The following is a 26,235-nucleotide window of genomic DNA, read 5'->3' on the forward strand; positions in this document are numbered from 1 at the left end:
ATGTATATTTTTTTAAAGGGTACCAAGTAATAGGTGGGGAGCATTTGCCCAGTTTGTTCTAACAGTGCACATATGTGTTGACCCACTGCTCTATTATTGGTAACATGTAACATAGTTATTAGATGACATCTATAAACATTATTATGTCAAATCCAAGCAGGTGATATGGCATATAGGTATTAAACAACGTCGAATAAACATTATTGTTACATGTTATCATTATTTTTAGCCTAATTTAATTTATTTAGCCTAATTCGTTTCCATTACATGTTCTCTGTAATCTTCGTAATAACATGAAGGGCAATCTGACGTGAGTAATTTCATCTCCTCCTCTTTCTCCCCTGCCACCCTTCGGTCCTGATTTCTACACGGGCTTTTAATGTTCAGCATAAAGACCCCATAACCTCATAATTACTCCTCTCCCTTGGCTATTATTCAGGTGCCACCTATTCATCCTGGTCACCATTAGCCAGAGGGAAGAGAGAAAGAGAGTAAAACAAAATAAAAAATTAAAGGAACATGAAGACAATTGTGACAGGAATATTTTAATGCACTTGGCGATTTGCAAATCCTTTTAAAGAATTTCATCTTCCAAGACATTACAGTAGTAATATCGTCTCATCCACACCTGTCAATGAAGCTCTCATGTCCATAAAGCTAACTCCAAACAAATGCTAATTATCCCATTAATGTAATAATCATGTCCAACAGTGAGACTTGTTATCAAATGTAATTAATCAAAAGCAAAACCTTGTCATGCCCATCTGAGCTCTGTATTTACACTAACACAGCTAATTCATAGTGGGCGAATTCCTTCGGACTAATTATGCATTGCAGTTTTTCCCTATTGGACGGCGTTTGCTTTTCTATTCATCCCCACAGACTTGTGACCCGAAAGGTCCTTACTTTCATTATGCAGAAAGCAGTGGCTTTTAAATTGCTAGTGCATCGTGCAACATTATTAAAGATGTGTGCTGTATGTGCATGTCAGTTCTGCTTAATAAAACCTGAACGCTCGCCTTTACTGACCTGTTTGGCCAAATTGGTCTTTAAAGACAGCGGAGGCGCTGTTTGATTCTAATGCAGCACTGGAGGTTTTTGAGATGAGAGGTCGTTAAATTATAATTATTTACATATCCATCCACAATCTGCTAAATATTATATTCAAGATTGATTTTAGTATGTATTTATTTAATGCTGCACAGTTAGATAGGGATGCATCTCTTTGATCTTCGCTCTCGTGGACGCACGTTTAATGCAGGTAAGGGCATGAGAAAAGCATTAGTAAATATTTACATCAGCAGTCACACCTTTGTTTTTAGCATTGTAACAACATTGTACACAAATTTAATGTGTAATTTTCTGTTGGGGCCATACATCTCGACTGTGATGTCACAGTTGGTGTTATGTTGAGATTGGATTGTTTTCCAGCGGTCGTTTGCATGCATGAGGTTTATGAGGAAACAATCGTGTTTGTGTCATTAGGATGTACAGAATTAACTCTTATAATTCATCTATACCTAGGTGAATAGTTTTACATTTTACAGCACATTTAAAGATCCGCCCGGTTCATATGTTTCCATTATTTTGGGTGGCCTCATGTGATAGTAAAGTGTCAATCTAATGCACACATATCAATCGAGCTGGAAGTAGTAGGTCATCCAGGTACTTTTCGCCTAGCCTACTGTTTTTTGCTTCGCATATTGATTTTCGCCTACTATATAGTATGAAAGTGGAAGATGTCGGACGCACTGCTTGCCTGGGTTCTCACTGAACAGTCCCTCCAGAAAAACGCGATTATCTGATTGTGATCACATGATTCAATGCATAATCAGCCAAAGTTCGCATATTTATGCGACGGCCGCATTTTTAAAAATGCGTCGCACTTTCGCCGCATAAATTGCAGATTTCTGTACGCAAAATATGCGGGGCTTGCATGATTTCATAATCCCCGCATTTTCGTAGCAAAAAGTCATATATATCTTAGCAGAAAGTTATTAAATGTTGAATTTACTTCACACATGTGCAGCCATGTCCCCAGTTGCCATGGGAACGTTATGAAGTGACGTAATTACGCGACATGAACATCAATGGAAAGCTTTTCCCGCAGTTTTTGCAAGTTCCCCCATTTTGTGCCGGTCCCTGCAATTTCACCCCTTAAAATTGCATAAATATCATGCATATTCCATCGCATTTTTAAGAAAACGTGTCACAAGATTAAGAATTTTTGCCCGCAACAATCACAAACATTTTTTTCTGGAAGGACTGACTAAAACTAAGCTAATTATTATCTGGATCGGAGACCTCATACAAAAACAATAGCTGCTTAAATTATGTACTCGTTTTTCTGATGGTAAAGCAATTGACTTAAATTTCACCTTTTCGTTCATTCATTATTTTTTACACTATTTAAAAAATATTTTTCTCCATTTTAGAATACATTCTATTAAAGGTGACATTTCACAAGACTTTTTTAAGATGTCAAATAAATCTTTGGTGTTCCCAGAGTACGTATGTGAAGTTCTAGCTCAAAATACCATATAGATCATTTATTATAGCATGATAAATTGCCACTTTGTAGGTGTGAGCACAATGTGTCGTTTTTGGGTTTGTCCCTTTAAATGCAAATGAGTTGATCTCTGCACTAAATGGCAGTGCCGTGGTTGGATAGTGCAGATTAAGGGGCGGTATTATCCCCTTCTGACATCAAGGGGAGCCAAATTTCAATGATCTTTTTTTTCACATGCTTGCAGAGAATGTTTTACCAAAACAAAGTTAATGGGCTGTTCTTTTTACATGTCCTCTTTAATACACTTAAGCATTACTAAACTTCTATGCACCAAGGGTTTTGGGCAATGTGTTCAGCTGGTAGAGCATTGCATTAACATTAACGCTAAAGGTCATGGGTTTGATTCTTATGTAACACAGAGAGTGATAACAAAATGTATAGCTTAAATGCATTGTAAGTCGCATTGGATAAAAGCATCTGCTAAATACGTAAATGTCTTTTTTCTCAGCTATCACGTCACAAAGGGGTGGATGCTGCCCACTGGTGGTGGCTGAGGATATTACTCAGTCTCTCCAAACACTTTGAGAGAAAAAAGTGCCATATTAATATAATGAATAGCTAATATCCAGTCACCATTAATCATGTCTGGAGATGTCTGCTGTAACCACTAGAGGTCACTGTTTCTCAGCACAACCACAGGGCGGCGCTGAAACCCATCATCAAAGTCTGTGTCCTTACCTTCCTCTCAAAACATAATTACTGCAGCCAGAATTGGCCCAGCCTGCCTGAGCACCATCCGGCAGAATCTTCCCGTGAGTGGTAATGAGAACTGCTCAGAAAATGAAAGTGGAGGAAAATGAGGGACAATACTGAGACAGGATGACACAACATGTCAATTCGACCTGGGGATGAGAAGGCACGAGGTAATCATATACACACGTACCCAGCAGTCACACCGTACTCTAATTCCGCATTCCCGTCTCATTTACACAGTAAAGGTCATGCGTACTACCGCATGTATATGTGAAATGAAGGAGGCGTCTGAAAGCGAAACCTTCATTTCACAGCATGTGAATCGGTTTCTGTCGTCACAGAACCCTGCCGACTTTCTCAAAGGACGCATCCCGCAGGTCACTCTTCTGAAGAAGACTTTGTCAGACTCTGTCATCCACGCCAGCTGTGCCTCGCTGGCACCAGCATATAGATGATATTTTTATTCGCGGCTTGTGCGGTCATCAGTGTCGAAAGGTGTAAAAATTCACTTTGTGCCTGTCTGCCATCACCTGACCGTAGCAGACGGCAACCAGACAAGCCATCAAGTGGATGGAGAGAGACAGAATTGTGACACTGATAAATATTTTCATGTGGCTCCTGAGAAGGTCGCAGCAGTGCCCTTCATGTTTATGATAGCGAGTTGTATTTTATTATTTATTGATCTCCCGGTTTGATTTTAACCTGGAGAGCCAGAGAAGATGCTTTTTCGACCTCACTTTGTCTTGTTTTTTTACACAGACCACAACGGTTTACGTGATGGCACTTAATGCAATGTCTTCCAGATTGAAATAGCAAGAAACAAAAAAAGAACTTAGATGAAACGCTGCTTGTTGAACAAAGACACTTAGATGTGACAAACTCCTGCTCTTCTTCTGTCATTCACAGTGTTTTCTCTCACTGTTTTTTTTTTTTAATTTGCTGTGCTGTTTTTTGAGAGCGCTTCTTTGCAGTCGCAGGGTCTTCTTGGTTGACCCCCCGTATCGTCCTGCCAGATCCATCTCAGGTCTGCTGAGTCGGACCCCGGCAGGAAGAAATTAGTGCGGCTGACAATGACACAGACAGACAGATATGCTGTGTGTGTTTGGGATTGCGTGTTTGTCTGTCACTGTGCGACAATGCGGACGTAACCTTTGCAATGACTTCTCCTGGGAAGGTTCTCTCGACACAAACAGATCTCATCAGAGGAAAGATGAACATCCTGTAGCAGTCTTTTACAGCTCACAATCCCAGTGCTTTTCCTTATCCATCACAATCCAGCTCTCAATTTTTTAAACCTTTGATTTATGGTCAGAAAGAGAGAGAGAGTGTGTGTTTGCGTGCTAGGAAAGCTTTGATCTCACACTGCATTTGCTCTGTGGCACATTTGAATGCAGAACTGTCGATAATGTTTGGTGTGTTTTTCACACTTCTTTAGCTGCAGGCATCCATGCTGAAACAAGAATCTGGTGTTTATTGTTCCCCTGAGGCCCATGAAGATGTTAGAAACTTTGCATGTGCTTTCAAAACAATTTCATGGTAATTTTGAAGAACCATACATTTAAAAATATACATTAAAGGTGCAAAGTGTAAAATTTAGGAGGATCTATTGGCAGAAATATAAGGTAATATGCATAACTATATGTTCTTAGTGGGGTGTAAAGACCTTACATAATAAACAGATATGTTTTATTACCTCAGAATGAGGCGTTTTTATCTACAAACACTGTAGGTCCTCTTACATGAAAGTCTTCCTTGCGCTGACTGACAGATCAGAAGCATGCATAGACGCAAGCGTGCGACTCCCTATATATACATAATTACAGTTTTAAAAATATCTGTTTCATGCAGGTAGGACCTATAATCTGTTATGTCTTAAGTGAATGTTTGAATAAAAAAAAAAAAATTCTCATTTTGACTCATCATTATGCCAGCATGGATCTATAGAGCGCATTTTGTAACTTTGTTGTCTCAAACGATGCCGTGTTTGTCCTGTGGAGGCTACCATAGCTTTACTATGAAAATGTCAAAATATTAATATCAAATTTTCTAAACATTTTCTTATTTCGACTAATTTTCCCAGCGGGGGTCATAAATTGTTCTATAGAGTGCATTTTGTCACTTTGTTGTTTCAGACGAAGACATGTTTGTCCTGTGGAGGCTACCATAGCTTTACTATGAAAATGTCAAAATATAAATAACAATTTTTTAAAAATAGTCATTATTCTGACTCATTTTCCCAGCACAGGTCATAAATTGTTCTATAGAGCGCATTTTGTCACTTTGTTGTCTCAAACAATGCCGTGTTTGTCCTGTGGAGGCTACCATAGCTTTACTATGAAAATGTCAAAATATTAAAATCTAATTTTCTAAAAATGTTCTAATTTCGACTAATTTTCCCAGCGCGCGTCATAAATTGTTCTATAGAGTGCATTTTGTCACTTTGTTGTTTCGGAGGAAGACATGTTTGTCCTGTGAAGGCTACCATAGCTTTACTATGAAAATGTCAAAATATAAATAACAATTTTTTAGAAAAAATTCATTATTCCGACTCATTTTCCCAGCACGGGTCATAAATTGTTCTATAGAGCGCATTTTGAAACTTGTTGTCTCAAATGATGACGTGTTTGTCCTGTGGAGGCTATTATAGCTTTACTATTCATTTTGAAAAGAACAGGTGACCTTTGAAATGAGTCTCAACACTAAATGCAGCTAAAACTCCCTGAACGCACCTTTACGTTTTTAAACCATTCGCATGTCATGAATTCATAGATAAGCATGACCTCATAAAACAGCTGTGTTTTCCCATGAGATCAGGTTGCGAGTTTCTAGCTTGATGCATACTGTAGCCTCTCTGTCTGTTTGCGAGCTGTTTGTTTGCTGTCTAAATGTACTTGTGCACCTGTGTCTTAGGCTATGTTTGCAGGACACTGATGTAGTGAAAAACTGAAAAGTGTTTCCTTTGCGTTTATGAAATATTTCACATAAACGTGACAACGTTGTCAAAAACATCTATTTAAACCAGGGGTGGGCATTCCTGGTCCTGGAGGGGCCACTGTCCTGCAAAGTTTAGTTGAATATGTAAACTCGTGGCAAAGTAATTTCACTGGCAAAGTAATATCACTCGCCAATCGTTTTGTGCAGCGCCGCATAAAATTCAGAGAAAGGTGGCCCCCTAGTTGTTCGGGGGGCACTGCATACGCATATTATAAAAATGCTAAGCATTAAAATCCTATTTTTGTCAATAAGGGAAATCATCTTGCCTCAGTTACAATGGTAAACGTATAATTGCATTGCAACAGATTGAAAGATGGATAAGCAGACATGCTATTTATGACTGGATGTAACTTTTGATACTTTGCGGTAAAGGCGGCTCTCCTATTGACTTTGACCTATCAGTGTGGCTCTCATGAAAAAAGTGAAGACCACTGATTTAGACGGAAGTAGGTGCAACTATAAATTGAGAAAATTTTGTAAACTTTGTAGGAGAAGCATAAATAAACTTACTATCTCGAGCAGCACAAAAACTGTAGGCCACCAATGAGTGTGTTTACATGCAAAGTCTTACGTTGATTATGCTTAATAAACGGCTAACGTGTGAGATCATGTAAACACGTAAAACATTTTTCTTTTATCTGGGAAAGCCCAAAAATGCAAAATCTGATCGGCACAGGTAGTTTTTTGTTCATTACCCTGATTTTGTGTTGCATGTAAACATAGGGTGGCCATTCGTGCCAGTTCCGCCAGACACGTCCCGATTCCGAACATGTTTTCGGGTTTGTTCTTCGGAAGTCGCGTTGCTCGACCGCATACGCCATCGAGGTTCTCACATTTCAGTTAAAATACATTAGAAAATTAAGATTTATTTCTTTTAAGACATACAATCATTGTAGTTTCATTCTTACCTTGAAATATAACGGTTGCTTTTCTGAAATTAAACCTGAAATATTAAACCTTGATGACGTATGCGGTCGACCAACATGACTTCCGGAGAACAAACCCCAAAACATGTTCGGGACGTGTCCGGCAGAACTGGCACGAATGGCCATCCTATGTAAACACCTTAACTGGCTTTTCTCACAGGTTTGTTCATGTGCGCATGTCTCTGCGTAGACCTATAGACCCTTTTACAGCGCACGTGATCAAATAACCTGCGCGCACATTTTGGCAACGGAAGCGGTGTTGTTCCCCAGTGGTTCTAACGTATTAGCAACTCAGAAAGTTTATTAAAACGGTTTCCCATCATCAAAATGTCTGGTTGTGGCATTTGGTTGCCACTTTATTTTTTGCCATCTGCTAAAGTTTTCTATCCACTTCACTATAGTACACAGATCTGGTAGCTGTGATAAAGTCAACTTTTTAAAATAACTTTGTCTGTGTTGCTTCACTGCTGATTCTTGCCATACTTCCATTTCCAAAATGCGCGCGCATACGCTGCCACGTCATCAATGTGAACAAACAGTAAAAGGGTCTATAAAAGATAAACATCACAAGTAATGCATAAAAGTTTCACAGATTCATGGTTATGTAGTTTATACAGAGGTTATCAAAACCTTGCACTTTAAAGCTCATCTTTAAAAGTTTACATATTCAGGATCCCAAAATGTCATTGTGTAAATGAACAGCCAAACCGAATAAAAACTTTAGCATTTACAATTCAAATCATTGCCATGTAAAAGTCCCCTTAGTGTTTCTGTACAAATTTCAGTCCTTACAGAGTTTTCCCAAAAATTGTAAGATGTGACAGTAACCGTGCTACTTTCCCCTTGTGCAAGGTGCTAATTGAAACAGATACAAGTCTGATTTGTTTAAGGCGAAACATCTCTTTGTAGTCTCTGCACGGTCGCAGGTCTGGTCTAGGAGGCTTTGTTGTTGTTTGTGTTGTGATGTTAATTAGAATAATTAAGCGAGATAAGAAGTATGTGTCTGTATGTCTGTGTGAATGAGAGAGGGAGAGAAATTTGCCCCTGATTGAAGTGAAAGTGGCAGTACCTGGAAACTGGCGCGTTGCCAGAGAAAGCAAACGAGAGTTTGGGTCCCAGCGGGGTCAACGACGTAGACAACAACGAGAGTAATTTGTTCGCGCGAGGCTGGGCGGCCATCTTGCCGTGCTGTCTAGACTGCAGAGAAGATCCAAAGCCTGGTGGGGCCACAGCAACTGCCATTCATGACAAATTACTGTTGTATTAAAGCTTGGACCACAGAGGCGCATAGCTTGCTCTCAACACAGTGGATTCCTGGCATGTTTTGAAAAGACAGGGGAAAAAAACAAGCGGAAAAAACATCCTCTGCCTTCTGTACGGAAGCATAAAATTATAGTCATCACACTGGCATCCTTAACTGTAGGAGATGTTGAATTATTGTATTTGTAAAGAGTTTATCTGAGCGTGCCGGGTGCTCAGTTTTTCATCGTGAGAATGAAGCCTGTTATAATAAGAGCCTTGTGGATTTTTCATTTTCAATTTTCTCCAGCATGTTTGCATCGCCAGGCTTTAAAGTATTAGTGGGGGTGGATTGCTCATTTGAGTAGCAGAGGTTACTAATGGTTATGGTACTACTTCTGTCCTATAATACGGTAAGTAGCCGTGTTCCCCACACTCGAGAATTGTAACCGGCATACTCCACCTTTCAACAGAGACAGAGATTATTGTTTAATACATTACTCATTTATTCATCCTGCAGGTATGGGTGGTCACGAACGAGTGGATGTGATTAACCGTTACCTTAACCTGTAAATCTATGACTTGTTTATTCCTCCCAGTAAATGATGTATTATCTTGACTCACATAAACCATTTTTCAAGTGGAGGATGGTGTGTGTCCAGATGAAACATTGACCGCCGGAGTACCCTAACAAACACTTCTACGGTCAGGAGAGCGAGAGGTCAACAGATCTAGTCTAAGCGGTGCTGACCCATGACCCCACAACGGGAAATCTTCCAAGAGCCTGACTCATACAAAAGTGTTTTATCTCTCTTTTCGTTTTACTGTGTCGTAGTGTCTCTTCATCTCACGTTCTCTTTTTATTGACTTGTTCTCTCTTTTCTCTGTAGTCTTGTAAATATCTCATTGTTTTACACACATTAGATCTTTATAATATGAATTTTTTTCAGTAAAATACAATGCAAATTAAGATTGAGGGGCCGTTAACACAACAACGTTTTCAACTAAAAAAGTAAAAATTTTAATTTGTTTTTACCCTTCATTTACACAACAGTGGCATTTTGGGGGCTTGATAACGCACATGCAAAACTGGATTCAAAGTGTACTTTTTTGAAACATCACCATTATTGTTTTCATGTAAACACCAAAAAAGCAAATTTCAGAAAATGGAGATGTCATATGCATGTGCATTATGTGTTCCGACATCGTGTGACATTGCCTGGCATGCATAACACAGTGTTTTTAGTCATTTTCATGGATCCATGTGAACTGAAATTATTTAAAAAGTTGTTGTCTGTAAGTAAAAAAATGCATTGTTGTGTAACCCTTAAGGTTGAAGAATAGTCTCTTTTTTACGTGTATGTTAGCGTTTACTTGCATACACTTAAAAAATGGATTATACACATAATGCACTTGCGTATGACATCATCGTTTTCAGAAATTAGCTTTTTGCAATTTTCGTCATCAGAAGAGTGTTCGATTTTTGAAACTCCGCATTCATTGTACATGTTAGTTGCGCATGCAACTACAAGAGAATGTAGTATGTAGCCTAGGAAATGCATTGTATTTTGTAGCGTCAAATGACATAGGAGTCAAATAAACTATACTTTGCAAGGCTGTACGTTCGACCGAAGTATGTTCACACACGTAAGACTATATTCCTGGCTTAAGTCTGTATTGTCCTTTAGGTAAAGACTTTAGCAGTGGCGGTTCATGACTGCTCTTCTGAGGGGCACTAATTCAAAATAAGTGTTCGGAGTGTCATGTGTGTTGCCCGTGTTTTCAAAATATGTGTTTGTTGCGTCATGTGAAGCATGTGCATCAAGTGTTTTGTAAAAATAAGTGCCTATTGCACATGCGTCAAAACCGTTTATGATAAAAGAGATGCTTACGTTCACAAAATACACGCAAGACACTCACTTAACAGTAAACTCTGATTACGCATGAGATTATGCGAGTATCTGGCAAACGCGAGCGTCTCGTTGATCATAAACCCTTTAGACGCATCTGCTGCAGGCACTTATTTTGACAAGACACATGATGCACATAGGATCACTCAACGCGCAGAACACATATTTTGAAATTATGAACCACACACATGACGGGCTACTTTTAAATATGAATTTCTCTTCCAAAAAATGTATGGGTCTATATGCTTACAGTATATCAAAAGTTTTCTTTTATGCATCTATTTGCTATTTTAGCGGAAACATCTCAGACTAGGTTGACTTTGCTTACTGCATGTGAAATATAACTGAGAACTCCATCACGCCTCTTGAGCTATAACAAAGCGAACCTCTGATATATTTTTCCTCGCAGCGCTCTCTCCCATCTCTTACATTCCTCGAGGCATCTTGCCTCGCTGCCTCTTACACTTTTGTTCTCCCTCTCTTCTTCATTATCTTCCTCAACCACATTCTCATTTATTCACACACACCAAAAACAGATTACTGTAGTCTATTTGCCAGAGATCAGCAGGGCTCCCTTAACACACTGCATCTGTTCTGCTTCGGCTCTTTGCAGACAACGTTTGCTTTCTTTTACACAGTGATGATATGGTTGGAACGATCAACAATAAACCGGGGCTAGTCTTAGGATGGAGATATTCTCAGGGTTTGGGCATGGAACCCAAGATCAATGACTGTGTGATGATAATTACATCCATATGAAAGTTTATGATAGTTAAGATGGTGGTGATGCCTTAAAATATCATACTGTATGTGGATGGTTGTACCTTTAAAGCTGTAATATAATGGTGGGAGGGCTATGAGCGTTTTGTAATCATTGTATATTTCATGGCAAGTGCAGAACTCTTTAAAAACGTAGATTGGGTTATATAGCACTATGCAAAAGTCTTAGGCCATCATGCCAGAATTAGATTGTTTTTGCAATGTTATAGTGATCATATATAATTGTTTCTCAGTCTCTTTAATAGAATACATCCAAAAATACAGGAAATGTGTATGTAGTATTAAAAACTGTATGAAAATGTAAACTGATGTTTATGAAGTTTTTAGGGTAAACTCTCCTTCCACTTAAGCAATAGCAGGGAACTGCAGGATCTCCTAAATCTAAATAAAATTAAATCCTAATTTTTAATTTGAAAGAAATTAGTCTTTTACTTCATTCTGCTCAAAAACGCTCAAGATGTCTTTAGTGCCAAGAGAGGTAACACTAAACACCAACGATGCCTAAAGAAGACATTTAGTTCTAAAAATTAAATTTTTATTTTTTGTACATATTTCCTGTATTTTCTGTTTGTATCTTAATAAAATAGATTGAAAAATAAATATGGATGGACATTAAAACTTCTTAAACAAGAAGTCTGGTGGTGGTGGCCCAGAGATGGGGACTCGAGTTTCAGACTCGGACTCGAGTGCGACTTAAGTCGCACACACAGTGACTTCAGACTCGACTTGAGACTCGACCCTCAAAGACTTCAGACTCGACTCGGATTCGAGCCGCGCGACTCGTGAACAATGTTTATTTTTAGGAAACGATGAGCTCGCTGTCATAGCTCCCTCCGTTACCTACAACCTGCCCACGACGTAACACGTCACGTGACGTATCTGCTCCGCGCCGCGGCCGCGAACATACATGAATGCACCGGCCGCTGCTGTGGCATTCATCTGAAGCTTTGGGTAGTGAGTGCTGTGACGGATCCGCGGTTCGGCTGGCATGTGATTTGCGGATTAATATGCAATTTAAATAGGGTAAGTTTATCATTGTTTCTAAGGCTTGCAATTGTTTAAATGGTTAAACAATTTAACCGCAAAAAGGTGCTCAAGTGAGCAGATTTCTGTACGCACATGCGGTTAAGTGTGTCCGGTCCAGCTCCAGTCAGGTCCAGAGTTGCGCTACTTTGTGTCATACTGTGTAATCCATTAACATACATTTGCTGAATAGAGCAATGAAAAACAACGTAAAGTTTTTATCTGAAGCGACTGCTGCATCTTCTTCCTGAAGCGCTCCGCCTGTGTTTGAGCACGTGTTTAGTGCCCTCAGTAGTGTACATACAGAGAGAAGTGTTTCAAAAGTTAAGCCAACATAAAATCTTTCTTTTCTGGACAAGGCACATACATACACGCAAAATGATCTCACAGTATTATTTTTCTAATAAAACATTTTTGTTTATGTCTTAAGAAACCAATCTGGGCTTATTTGTTCTTAATAAAAAGACAGTAACCTCAATTAACCTACTTAAGTCTGTGTCATTTATGTTAATCAAACAACCCAAGACAAACAGAAAATCACTTCTATTGCTCAATAATAATAATAATAATATTTAATTTGTACAATAAAGACAGTGTTATTATCCATTTAATTTATGTACATAATGCTAATTTTAGACCTTACTTAATGTGCAACTATGTTCTTTTTTATAAATGTTTATAATTTCTTTATTTGTTATTAGAGTTTTATTTGTTACAACGAGACTTGAGACTTGACTTGGACTCGAGCCCAGAGACTTCAGACTTGACTTGGACTCAAGCTCAAAGACTTCAGACTTGACTTGGACTCGAGCTCAAAGACTTCAGACTTGACTCGGACTCGAGCTCAGAGACTTGTGAACATCTCTGTGGTGGCCTAAGACTTTTGCACAGTACTGTATATATAAAAATAATATAGTTATTATTAATGCATTTTGGTTGGCCACACTGCTGGTCAGTAGCACTTTTGTTTGATGTTTATTCAATCACACAATAAAACGTGAAAGTTCGATTAACTTAAAAAATTATTTCAACTTAAATTTTCCAATTAAAGTGTTACCAATTAAAGTATTTTTCACCAAAAAATTTAAGTTGATAAAGCTTTTGTTTAATAATTGTTACCAATTGAAGTAATTTTTAAGTAGGTCAAACTAAATTACATTAAAAAAATCAATTACCTGCAATCATTGACCATATTTGTTGACAGAGAAACAAAATATCAACTGTGTACCTCTTCAGCCCAAAATTATTAAAATCATAATTTTATTTCCCTATACCTAATGCATTACAGTGCCAAACATTGATTTTACAGTATTTGATTAATCCCCCAACATTCCGAATCTTTGACAATCACATTTATTATCAGTTTAATAATAATAATAGTGTTTTTTTTACCAATGTTTGGGGACACCCACTGAGATTTGTTTTACTTAGCCTCTTTTCAGTCCCTTCTCTCATCTGCTTATGATTTCCTGTAATGGTATTTGCATGAGGAATTAGATACCATCTTTCTAATTAAGCTCATAAGCATAATCGCATTGCTCCTATCAATTCTGCTGTATACATGAGTTCAAAAAGCACACCAATATCAGTGGAAAGAAGCATCACAAAGCCCAAACCCATAATGCTTATCTTGCATCTGATAACGTTTATGTGCACATGAGAATTGCAAAGGCGTGTGGTTAATGTCAACGGTTCATACTTATGTAAGTCGAATTTTATTGCCACCAATTGCAAGTAGCAATTTATGTTTAAATGCTGTCAGTGCGCTCCAACAACAATAAACAGATGAGATGGAAGGTAAGGCCTTTAAATGCAGAGGATTTTGATATTTTTAAGTTAAACCAATCACTTAGGCTGTCTAAAAGTCAATTTTGTACAAATTTGCATACATTTGTTATCAATACCTTAGATAAGGTGTACGTTTTGAGAGAACATTATACAAACAGTGCATGCAGCCATGTGGTATCGTTCAGTTCCAGTCCTTGATTGGTCAATAACTGTTTTTTATCATAAATTAAACCATTGTACAGTCCTTCCAGAAAAAAGCGGAGTTTTTTGTGATTGTTGCGGCATGTTTTCTTAAAAAATGCGATGGAATATGCGGGATATTTATGCAATTTATGCAATGGAATTGCAGGAATTTGTGAAAATTGCGGAACTTGCAAAAACTGTGGAAACTTGCAATGATGTTCAAGTCACATAATCACGTCACTTCATAACGTTCCCATGGCAATAGAGGACACGGCTGCGCTTTTGGGAAGTAAATGCAACATTTTTCAACTTTCTGCTAATATATATGTGACTTTTTGCTACGAAAATGCGGAGATTATGAAATCATGCAAGCCTCACATATTTTGTGCACGGAAATATGTAATTAATGCGGCGAAAGTGCGTCGTATTTGGAAAAAATGCAGCCCTGCATAAATATGCGGACTTTGGCTGATTATGCAATATATCGCGCGATCGCACAATCCCGTTTTTCTGGAGGGACTGCATAATACCCAACAATGTGTTACTGTAGAGCATCCTTAGCATGTAACATAAACAGTTCTTAAACATTTTGTCGGTCAGAGACTTTATTTGTTCCAGCTGAAGAAAGGCTTTTAGTGATTTTACTTAATAAATTGTAGGAATTTTTTTTTTCAGATTGAGAAATACTCACACCGGCCAGTATGGCACCAACAACAATGCAACGCTCAAAATTGCTTAAATCACATTTATTTCCCATTCTGACATTCAGTTTGGAGTTCAAGAGATTGCCTTGAAATAGACCAGGTGTTCCTAATAATCCTTTAGGTGAGTGAATATATAATACACAATAAGATAATACATACAAATATTTCTGATAGACCTTTTTTGGTCTGATTGATTTTTTCAGTGTGCAGACAATCCCTACAATTTATTGGACTCAACAAACTTTTTGGTTCCACACACCCGAGCAAATTTTCTCTATGTTTTGAAAGCATTCTATATCTGTTTGACTAAAGTGATTTTACTTCATGAAAGTTGCATTCATTCATGTTTTTTTTTTTTTTTTGCTTTAATATTTGTATCGTGTGGTAACCATTTTGAAAAAGCAATAAGGTCGAGACTAGTGCTGTATGGTGAATAACTCAGCATGGGGGAAGAGGTTGCAGCCTGCAATTGCCTTCAGCCGTGACTTATTCACTATACAGCACAGTCTCTCGTTCCTTATTGCTTACATAGCTTCTCAGGCTTTTATCAAGAGAACAGAAAAGTCTCTATTTGCTTTATATTTCATCTCATTACTGTCTTAGAGAAACAGCTGACATAGTAATAGATCTCATTTGTCATTTTTTCCAGCGAGTAAAGAGAAATTCATCTTCTTTGTATTCAACCCACCTCACTGTCAACTTCCTCAGAAAGCTGTGATTCAAGGAAATGCTTAATGTTAACCATGTACAGTTAATGTATTACTTGGGTAAACCCCTTGAGATGAACCCTCGTTTTCACAGTTTTACTACACCACCTAAGTTTGAGTTTAAATGGTGAGCAATGCACAAATATAAAAATGTCAATTTGGTGATATATTTTAGTCAATTATAATGCAAAAAAGTGGCATCATAAAACAAACGAAGCTACTGCACATGTACCTGTAAAACACTCTGGCTTTCACTTTTATTTACATACCACAGAAGGCGGATTTCTTTATGTGGAAATTACTTACACAAACAATTTCACCCACGATTGGTTTGTGTCTGGATTATCTATTTATTGGTTCATTATTTTTGTCTTCACGAATAGCACCTCGCCTAAATCTGGATTAGTTCAGTTTTGCATTTTTCCCATAAACTGTGTGTTGTCACTCAACAAGTTTTTCACAGCCGTTGAAAACTAGGCTATTAAAAATAAACAATCTGTTTATCTACCGTGTCACTGACAGTATTCTCTCAGTATTCATTAATCTATTATGTATTGAATAATGAAAAAGCTAGTCATCCAACAAAAAAGTGTCTTTTCTTGTTTTGGTTTGGGCTGTGATTTGAATTCTGAAAGTTTCATTACCGGTTATCAGAAAATGACACTTTTTCCACTGTAAAGTTTCATTCTGTGGTAGTGCTAAAGCTCTTTGTAAAGAAGCCTTCAAGCTAATCGAAAAATGGAAGCAAGCAAACACGGCAGTGAGTAATTTGAAAGATACTGCGACTCATTTCAGTTGACGAAAACATTTCACATGTTGCTTCTGCATTCATTTTGGTTTCTGTTCAGCTCTGCCCGCATCTCCCACCAGCATCTGTTGGTCTAATCCCTGTAGTTTAGTGCTGTTGTACTCAGTGTAATGTTAGCGCCCCGCCTGAGGAAATATCCTGTGTTTATTAATAATATCATTACAGAGGAGGAATAATTTGCTCCTGTAGCTCGACTGGCAGAGCACTGTGTTAGTAGAGCAATGGGTTCAATTTAAAGGTATATTCCACTTTCACAAAAAACTTTAATGGACCTCAACAGTTTCAGTGCAGCTTCAAAGGGCTCTAAACCATCCCAACCGAGGCATGAGACTCTAAACTAGCAAAACATCAAAATAAAAAATAAGTAGGCTACTTTTAACGCACAATTTCTCATCTTGCACTAGCCTTGTGATGCGCCAGCGTAACTTTATAATCACGTCGAAAGGTTGCGCATGATGTATGCAAATGTATTAACAAGATGTTTGCTGTATGTAACAAAAAATTTTTTATGGTCTAAAACGCGTGAATTCGCTTAGAGAACCTTTAAAGACATTACACCCCAATCACGCTGATAAGCCGCTTGAGTTTTTTATTATTATTTATTGATTATATTTAATTAAAATTTTCAGTATCAAATGGTCAAAAAATATTATAGTTTAAATAAGGATTGATTTTTTGTATTTCAGGCAAATTGATGCATTTTTAAGTCTTTTCTGTTACAGACTAAAAAACAATGTTAATAAAGTTATTCTTTGTTGTAAGTTGATCGATATTTCTTTTTTTGTGTTTTCTTTAATGTTAATAAGGATACAATGTTTTGCAGATGTGCAATTTTATAGATTATTTGATAAAAAAGTAAATGCAAAGTAAGAGTATCAAAATAAGAAGCATACAGTTACAAACATCTCTTTACGTACTATTTTGCACATGATTTCAAATGACCAATTTTATTGTTTTCTTCACATTTAAGGGGAAACTTTTCATTACCGCAATGTGCATGACTGGATTTGGGTTTGACATGGAAATATTTATAATTAAAAAATCTAAATAAATAAAAAGCTTCAGTGCATGTTATACTATAAACATTTACAGTAAAGAAACATGTGGTATTTGGTGATCATTGTTAAACGTAGAGACAATAATAAGGAATATAAATCTGTCCAAGAAAAAAAAATGTCATCCTCCACAACAATTTTCAATCATTGTTTAAGCCTTCAAGGAACTAACATTTTCAAAAAAATTGTTGGAAGGGACATAATTGACTGTGACACTCAAGATGGCTACCAGGTAAGCAGTTCTTATTTTTTCTCTCCAGATAAAAGTAGAATTTTTGTTGTCATAGTACCTAGACAACTTTTTAGTTCTCATTACCGAAACGTGAGTTCGTAAATGCATATATTTAATGTAATATCATGTTGCAGTTATGATAATTTTTGATAATGATAACCTAAAAAATGTAAATAATTCTATAGGAAATATTTTTTAAATCCTCTAAAAATAATGGTTATAGTAAGTTCAGACCTTAATCTTATATGTGCAAAAAAAAAAAAAAAAATTGGCTTCAAGGGCTTTTTAAAAATTCTGATGCTGGACACCTGGATTTCGTGAGAATCACCCATTACCGTTTCATTTGGTTCCTCTATTGTAACATGCACATTTTCTTCAATTTCAGTCTTCAATCTTTAATCTGTTAATTTAAATTTATTTTAATAACTTAATTTTATATTCTAACTCCAACCTTTAATCACTTATTTTTTAGATATATGATTCATTTTTGTTCATATTTTTGCACTGTAAAAAGATTTGTTTTGTCAACTAAGCTTAATAAAGTTTTAAGGTACGAGCACTTACTTTTTAAGTTGAACCAACAAATCTTTTTTGTTCTGTATATATTTTCTAAAACGTTTGGTTGCACAGTCTACAGAGACGACCAGAATAACATCTTGCAATGTGTTGTAAATGAAAAATAAAAAACGTGTACGTGACAAAAATCTTGAAAACTTGATAAAAATGTATACCTTGAATCCACTGTAAGCTGCTTTGGATAAAAGCATCAACCAAAAGCATAAATGTAATGTAATGTAAATGTAATTAAGCGTGCTCTTCAAAAACGTTAACAGGCGTTCTAACAGCAAGACAGCAACAACAAAAATATATCCACCCAGGACTCTTTGTACATTACGTTCATATTTTCATGCCTCTTTCCCTCAGGAATAAAGATTGACTTGAGATTGAATATTAAGCTGTTGGTTGAACACGTGTTATGTTCTCACAAAATGAAAGGATCATTTGTTATGAGTTTGAAAGCCGACGGCTTACGCAAGATCAGTAGAGAGAGACGACGCAATAAGAGGACAAAACAAATTTGTCTCCAAATTAATGACAAAAAAACACCATTTGCCTTTTCAGTGCTCAAGTGGACATAATTGTTGATACACGGAGAGCCGCGGTTCATTTTTCATATTTAGACATAATGTCTTTACCCGTCACCCTAGGAGAATTAGCTGGAGGATTTGGGGTACAAATTTTGCTCGTCTATGAGCCAAGCACGATGAGAAACAGGCATCAGTGACACCCCGCTTTAATCTTTCTGCCGATTAACTCCAGCGAAAAACATCCTCACCTGAAAACATCAGCTAGTTAAGGAAACTTTTTTCCTCCCCTTTTGCGGTTTGAAAATAGCTGATGCAAAATAATGAGTCTGGGTCTAATTAGCAAGAGCTACTTCCACAGCAGATAAACAAGTAAATGATTAAATCCGTTGATGGTCTTGTTGGATAGAGAGGGTTGCCGCATCAGACTCTTCCGATCTCTGTTGCCATGGAGACAGACGGTGACTGGATGTTTCTATCCATTCAGCACGTTCGTTGGATCGTTTTAGGTGATAGAGATACCTGACTGTGATGCTCATGAAGCTGAAAACAGAAAGGGTTTGAAGCTCAACATTCATTGCGGTGTTGAAACATCAGCATGGCGAGGGACTCTCTAATCAAATGATGTAGGGTGACATGCAGATTTTATTGAGAAACTGCTGTTTTTTTCTCAAGACCTCAAGCAAAACAGACAAAAGACAGAGCTGGATTGAGCTTATAGAACAGCAAAATTATTGGACAAAAGCTCCTGCATTACCATGTTTTGCATCTTTATTTTCGTCACTCGGTATGTCATATATGACACACATATAATTTTGACATCTATTATATTTTTCTTTTTTACAGTAGAGAAACAACATTGAGATGACACACTATTTGGTTTCTAAATTGAAGCTTTTGTTAAATAGTGGCATATAAATCTTTTTCAGTACCTTTTTAAATCAGCATCTCAGCCATAGTCACCTTTCTCGCATTTCTATTCACATCGTGTCGTCAGTAATTCGGTCCTTTAAATTTTTGTTGTCCGTAGTTGTCTCTGTAGTTCACAATGCAGTAAAATAGTTCCAAAATGAAGTCTTTTGATGGTTGGTCAACACAAATGGGGTCCCATCCCTATCAACACCAACAACGTGACGTTTCCGAAACGATTTTTGCATTCATCCAATCAGCTCTTGGGATACGTGTGGCAGGCCACACCTCCAAACCCACCAGAAAAATCTGGAGTTTGTAAACCATCACCCTGCTCCTGTCCTGAAGTTTCTCCAAAAGCGGACCGAACGTGTCGATTCCCCTGTCCTCCAGACAGAAGACTGGCGGTATACTGTGTGGTTTTCACCCCTGATCCCAGTACAGTCATAGAAATGACAGTTTTTGCTCTCCCGGGGCCCGTGCCTGATCCCAAGGCTGTCGTGTAGGTAACAAGGCTTTTGTGTTTGATTTGGCCCCCTGACATCAGTAAAGACTCTGAGCAACTAAGTGTCTGTGGCTCCTGTACCATCACGGAGGAGGTGGCAAGTGATTGGCTGGAATTTGCCACCGACTCCGCCTCAGTCTCAGGATTAATTACGTTGTAGCTGGAAGAAATTCCACCACCGTCGATCCCGCCTTCTTCTCCAGGCCCCTCCCCATAATCAGGTCCCTGAACAGATGGGATTATGGGTACAGAGTGAGCTCGGTATGAAGGAGAAAGAAAGGCCGTTCCCTGGTCGAGACGAGTGCATGGAACGTCGGTGCCATCCATCTTTTCTCCAGAATGGGCGGAGACAACGATTTGCATATTCATATTTAAACCGCTTTGTTGATTAGTTTTCAAGTTTGACTGGAACCTAAAGGCAACAGAGGAGAGAAAGAGAGAGAGAGAGGGAATCAGTAATTACACTTCACTTCATTTTTCTTGTAACCAATGAAAGGAAGTACTCAGCCACTGAGAACATAGGGAGAACAATTTATTTCGAAAACAATCACAGCAGTGATAAAATTATTTCGAGGTAGCGGGAATTTAGGATCTCAGTGTAATTATTTATAATCCTCAGCATGGGCTGTTTGCCTTGTGGTTGCATTAGCGTTCACTAAAGCTATTTTCCTCTTGTGACAGCCTTATCATAGATTTAAGCCATTCCCTTCGAAGCCTGTATACGCCTCGCGCAGACCTATGAGGTTATAAAAACTACACTGCGTATTGGCTGCGGTTTTGATCCGAAGGAAGTGGCTGCTTATCAAATCCGGCACACCTTGCAGTGACAGATAGAGAAACCAAAATATCTTACAGAGCTTTTGCTGGGACAGTGATGCCAGTGAGAGATATTGCTTTTTTCGAGAGATCTATAAACAAGAAGTTTATTACTGAGTAACTTTCATTTTAGTCAAAGTGTGGCCAGTTTGCATGTTTTTCCACCAATGAACAACTTGCATAAAATACCAACGCATCAAATTCAGCGTGTGGCCAGAAAACATACAACTAAATGAAACAAAGTGTCCTGTAATCAAATTCACTCCAGGTTTTCCATTTCTTTTTCCCCTCTCAATGGCAGAGAAACTCCACTCGCTTTGATAGACAAAAAACAGACAAAATTTGACTTCATAAACTTGTTTTTGGGTGATTTACGCGAAATTAGACTTATGAGGTCATGAAACATTTTGTTAATAAAAGTAAATGCTATCAAAATAAGAAGTATACAGTTACAAACATCTCTTCATGTACTATTTTGCACATGATTTCAATTGATATCATACAAACCAATTTTGTTGTTTTTCCACATTTAAGGGGAATTTTTTCATTACCGCAACGTGTCCATGACTGGATTTGGGTTCTTTGACGTGTAAATATTTATATTAAAAAATCTAAAAAATAAAAAGCTTCAGTGCATGATAAATTATAAACATTTACAGTAAAGAAACATGTGGTATTTAGTAATCATTGGTAAATGTAGAGACAATAATAAGGAATATAAATGTGTCCAAGAAAAATTTTCTCATCCTCCGCAACAATTTTCAATCATTGTTTAAGCCCTTAAGGAACTAACATAAAAAAAAATTGTTGGAAGGGACATAATTGACTCTGACACTCAAGATGGCTACCAGGTAAGCAGTTCTTATTTTATCTCTCCAGATAAAAGTTGAAATTTTGTTTGTCATAGTACCTAGACAACTTTTTAGTTCTCATTACCGACACACAAGTTTGTAAATGCATATATTTAATGTAATATCATGTTGCGGTAATGATAATTTTTGATAATGATAATCTAAAATATATAAATATTTCTATAGGAAATATTTTTTAAATCCTCTAAAAATAATGGTTATAGTAAGTTCAGACCTTAATCTTATATGTGCAAAAAAATTGGCTTCAAGGGCTTTTTAAAAAATTCTGATGCTGGACACCTTCTAAGTCTGGATTTCATGAGAATCACCCAATTTGGTCTACACCTAGTATTAAGTTGCGTTTTGGTCGACTGGATTACAAGTGCTAAATACAGGTATAAACGGGGTTTAAACTGTTTTGAGCTCGTCCACTTTCAAAAATGCATTTGACCAGATTGCTTTTGTAGTGAAGACGCTCATGTGCTCAAATGTATTCGAGCAGCCACAAAAGACCGCCTAAACCCTGTCTACTGACCTTATGTGTAATGTATTTCTAACAAGAAACCAAAATGTAGCTATTATTGCTAAAACGAAAATTATTGATCTATGCCTCTTTCATTTTTTGTTTCATTTTGCAAGCATGTTAAAGTTGCACAATCTTTTTTCTTTTATTGCTCTGAAATATAAAAGCACTTACATATACAGTACAGTACTGTGCAAACGTCTTAGGCCACCATCACCAGCCTTGTAGTTTTAGCAAAGTTTTAATGTCCATCCATCCATATTTTTTTGTACTCTTTTTATTAAGATACAAACAGAAAATACAGGAAATATGTACACAAAATTAAAAACAAATCAATTTTCAGAACTAAATGTCTTCTTCAGGCATCAGATCATTGATATGTACACTGAAAAAAAAACTTCTGGACTTTGGTTGAACACGATTAAATTAGGTTTCTTAAAATTAAATTAACATAAATTAACATTAACATAATTAAATTTCGTAGATCCAACATTTTTTAAGAATTTATTTTTTTTAGAAAACTTTTAGAAAAATTTAATCATGTGCAACTGGAGATTTTTTCAGTGTAAAAAGGATCAGCTTAATAAGCATAAGCTTCAGCCGATACCTTTTCGGTCGATCAATCATCTGAAGAGTTTGGTTTCAAAATGCAATAAACGCCATTTTTTTTTTTAAAAGTTACCCCCAAAATCAGTATTGTATCAGGTCAGTATTTAAAAGTAAATTCTTAATTTTACGCAAAATACAATATCCGCCGTGATATTCTGTCATCTTTTCTCTTTTTTCCCAAAACGCGATAAACGCCACTCCTCCTTCTCTGCAGAATGCAATAAATCCGCTCAACCAATCACAGCGCACCATTCCATGCATTGTAAACAAAAATGCCGGGCGTTGAATACACACAGAACTGCGCAGGACCAAAATATTTTACAGCTGATTGCTGTCAAAAAAGTTCAGCGACTACGTCCCAAGGATGACAGCAGCAATGACAGTGTTCTTAAGTAAGTGTTTTGATTAATGCCATTAATGTTTAATCAGTGTATACCACTAGTCAACTAAATGAATATAACATGGCAAAGATGAATGCACATTTATATATTGAATCAATAGATTTATACCATTAAAAAAACTCGTCATGGATTTATTGCATTTTGCAGAAAAAATAATCAGTTTTTATAATAAATCTTCGAAAATCAAATTACGGATTTAATTTTTTTATGTTATTAAAACCTAAAGATGCTATGTGAAAGTCTGTAACAGAAAATAGTAGTTTACACTACTTTCACTTTCTTGGTATAGAAAACACATTTTTACCGAAATTAGTCAAAATGGATTTATTGCGTTTTGAAACCAAACTCTTCATATGTATATGAAAATTTGCAGCATGTTTACTAACAACAAAACCAGCGGTACTCTTATATAATATTAGTGTGCATCAATTTTAATCCATCATTTTTCCAGCTCACTCATAGACCATCCCCTCGAAATAATCAGGACAGAAGCGGCCGAAAGTGGACAAACGAGACACCAGGTGTGAACTGGAATGTGTCTCTCTCATCCACCTGTGATCCAATCGACCAAAACGCATCTTAATACCAGGTGTAAACAGAACTAATTGTCATATAAACCACTGCAGTCTGTAACTTCTCGGCTCATTAAACACCATCCTGTCTTAAACTCTGACATTCATTGCAAGAGGTTAAAATCACTCTGGCTTCTAATGGGAAAAGTGAAATAAATAAGCCACACATACAATGTTACATTTTGTCACTTCCCCAAACCCCACTTCATCTACCACCGAGTTACTGTTATTGTTTTACATCAAAGACTGGGCTTAAATAATTGAGCCCCTTATCACAATGCATGGGTATTAAAAGTGTATTCTTAGCTGCAGGTTAATCCGGCAGATCTAAACAAATCTAAATACGACTGCAACGATGGCACACACAGTTACAATCCATATTTCACTTTTGACAGGTATTGCAGATATTCTTGTGCAACTGACAACATTCTGGGGGTCCTGCTGTCGTGGGAAGGGGGGCAAGCAAGCTCTGCATGCCCATCTTCTCCGTTCTCTCTCTCCTCACTTCTACTTTCATTAGTCTGGAGGGTGTCTCCATGGCAACAAGAGAGAGGTTCAGGGATGGTGTTGGTGTTTTAAGACTGTTACATCTGGAAATAGGTCAGTTCAGCCAAGCCCGTCTCTCTCTGGTCTAGCCAAGACTGATTTGGCTTGAGAAAGGTTGCGATAGGCTTGTTAATATTTAATCACAAACAATAAAAACTATAGCTGAATACTGTAGCTCCCTTTAGAGGTATAACCCACTAATTGTGCCTTAAGACATGTGCTTCAATTAAAAAAGGAAATCAAAAAGAGCAGGAGACACATTGGGACTAAAAAAAAACTTGTCTCTGTCAATGTTTAAGTTGGTATGTCCATAATCACAGTTCATTACAGTGTTTAAGAATGTAAATTATGAAAATGGGTCAAATATAGAGACAGTTTGGCAGTGAGTCCACAAGTCAATGTGAAGCTGAATAAAGTTAGAAATGGCAATAAAACATCTCTACTTACGACTACTTGCTCATAGCCTGTACTTAACTGAAGGACAGTATTTCTCCATAAGACCCATTTTTTAACCTACAGTGCTGTATATTATTTTCTGTTTTAACATATTAACATATATTTAACGTATTATGGTGTTTCCATCACTGGCATCTTTGGGTGCAGTTTATATGTTAACAAATGTTCACTTTTTTTTGTTTAATAGCATTTTGTGGAAATTACATTTTAAACGTCAGATTTTTCTATTGCTGTTATGTGCCACATGCCTGATTTTTGAAGATTGCTCACCTTAAAGATTCTGGCATGATCTCTTTGTCTTCTACCTCTTGGAGATGTTTGTAGGAATGAAGAGAATCTCTAGATCCTCCACTAAGATGATGGCCTGCTCTAGAGATGGGCGGCGTCCACCTTGAGACAACTCGATAATTGGTTGGCTTTTGTTTTGGGGCGGGGCTTGTCGACAGAGAGCAGCTTCTGTAAAAGGGTCAATGACATGAGGATGCTTCATAAATAGAAAAAAATCACATGCACAACGTTTATAGAAATCTTATAGTTTTATTTGTTAATACATCATTTTTGATAAACATTCCCTCAATTTTTGAACCGTTATTGAGACTCAGAAATATGTGACCCTGCCTTTTGTGATTTACCATTTTCTACAAAAATTGTCCTGCATAATATAAAGAACATTCTGTGAAAATATAACCTTGATATCTTAAAGGGCACATATTATACAAAATCCACTTTTACAAGGTGTTTGGACATAAACTTGAATGATATTCTATGGGAAGTGAGCGTAGGTGCGCTGTTTATGGTCACAGCACGCGTTTTTGAAGGAGCGCTGAGAGCGGAAAAGTTGCCGAAGTCATTCAGGTCTTTCCATTGTCTAATCGAATGAGGGGAGAGGTGGCCTTACATGCCTAGCAATATGAAAAGCCGCGTCACACTGCTCTTTTTAAAAAGGGCGGTGTGTCGCGCCTTGCATTTCCAAGCGTTTAAAGCGTGTTTGGTGTGATTAGCCCCTTAAACTGAATTTACAGCAGTGCTTCTCAAATAGTGGGGCGGGACCCCCAGGGGGGGCTCGAAGCGACACCGGGGGGGGGGGGCGCAAGACCCCAGGGAAAATATTTTTTCAGGGAGTGATTTTTTTGCACCGTCACTTAAAGACATTACACCCCAATCACGCTGATAAGCCGCTTGAGTTTTTTATTATTATTTATTGATTATATTTAATTTAATTTTTCAGTATCCAATGGTCAAAAAATATTATACTTTAAATAAGGATTGATTTTTTTTTTTTAGGCAAATTAATGCATTTTTAAGTCTTTTCTGTTACAGATTAAAAAACAATGTTATATAATGTTAATAA

The 26,235-nt window shown here is 37.2% G+C and overlaps 1 protein-coding gene across 3 annotated transcripts in view; it reads right to left on the minus strand.

Moving 5' to 3' along the window:
• Positions 1–19,304: 19,304 nt before the first annotated feature.
• The window catches only part of nrg3b (neuregulin 3b), a 204,939-nt gene continuing 198,008 nt past the window's right edge, over positions 19,305–26,235 (minus strand). For all 3 annotated transcript variants that reach the window (XM_073867023.1, XM_073867021.1, XM_073867022.1), the window contains 2 exons: positions 25,155–25,340; positions 19,305–20,522 (listed from right to left, as the gene is read on the minus strand). In XM_073867023.1, the coding sequence (XP_073723124.1) occupies positions 19,862–20,522; positions 25,155–25,340 (847 nt within the window). In that variant the 3' untranslated portion in view covers positions 19,305–19,861. The remainder of the gene's footprint in view (positions 20,523–25,154; positions 25,341–26,235) is intronic.

This window comes from Misgurnus anguillicaudatus, chromosome 4 (genome assembly GCF_027580225.2).
Source record: "Misgurnus anguillicaudatus chromosome 4, ASM2758022v2, whole genome shotgun sequence".
NCBI lineage: Eukaryota > Metazoa > Chordata > Actinopteri > Cypriniformes > Cobitidae > Misgurnus > Misgurnus anguillicaudatus.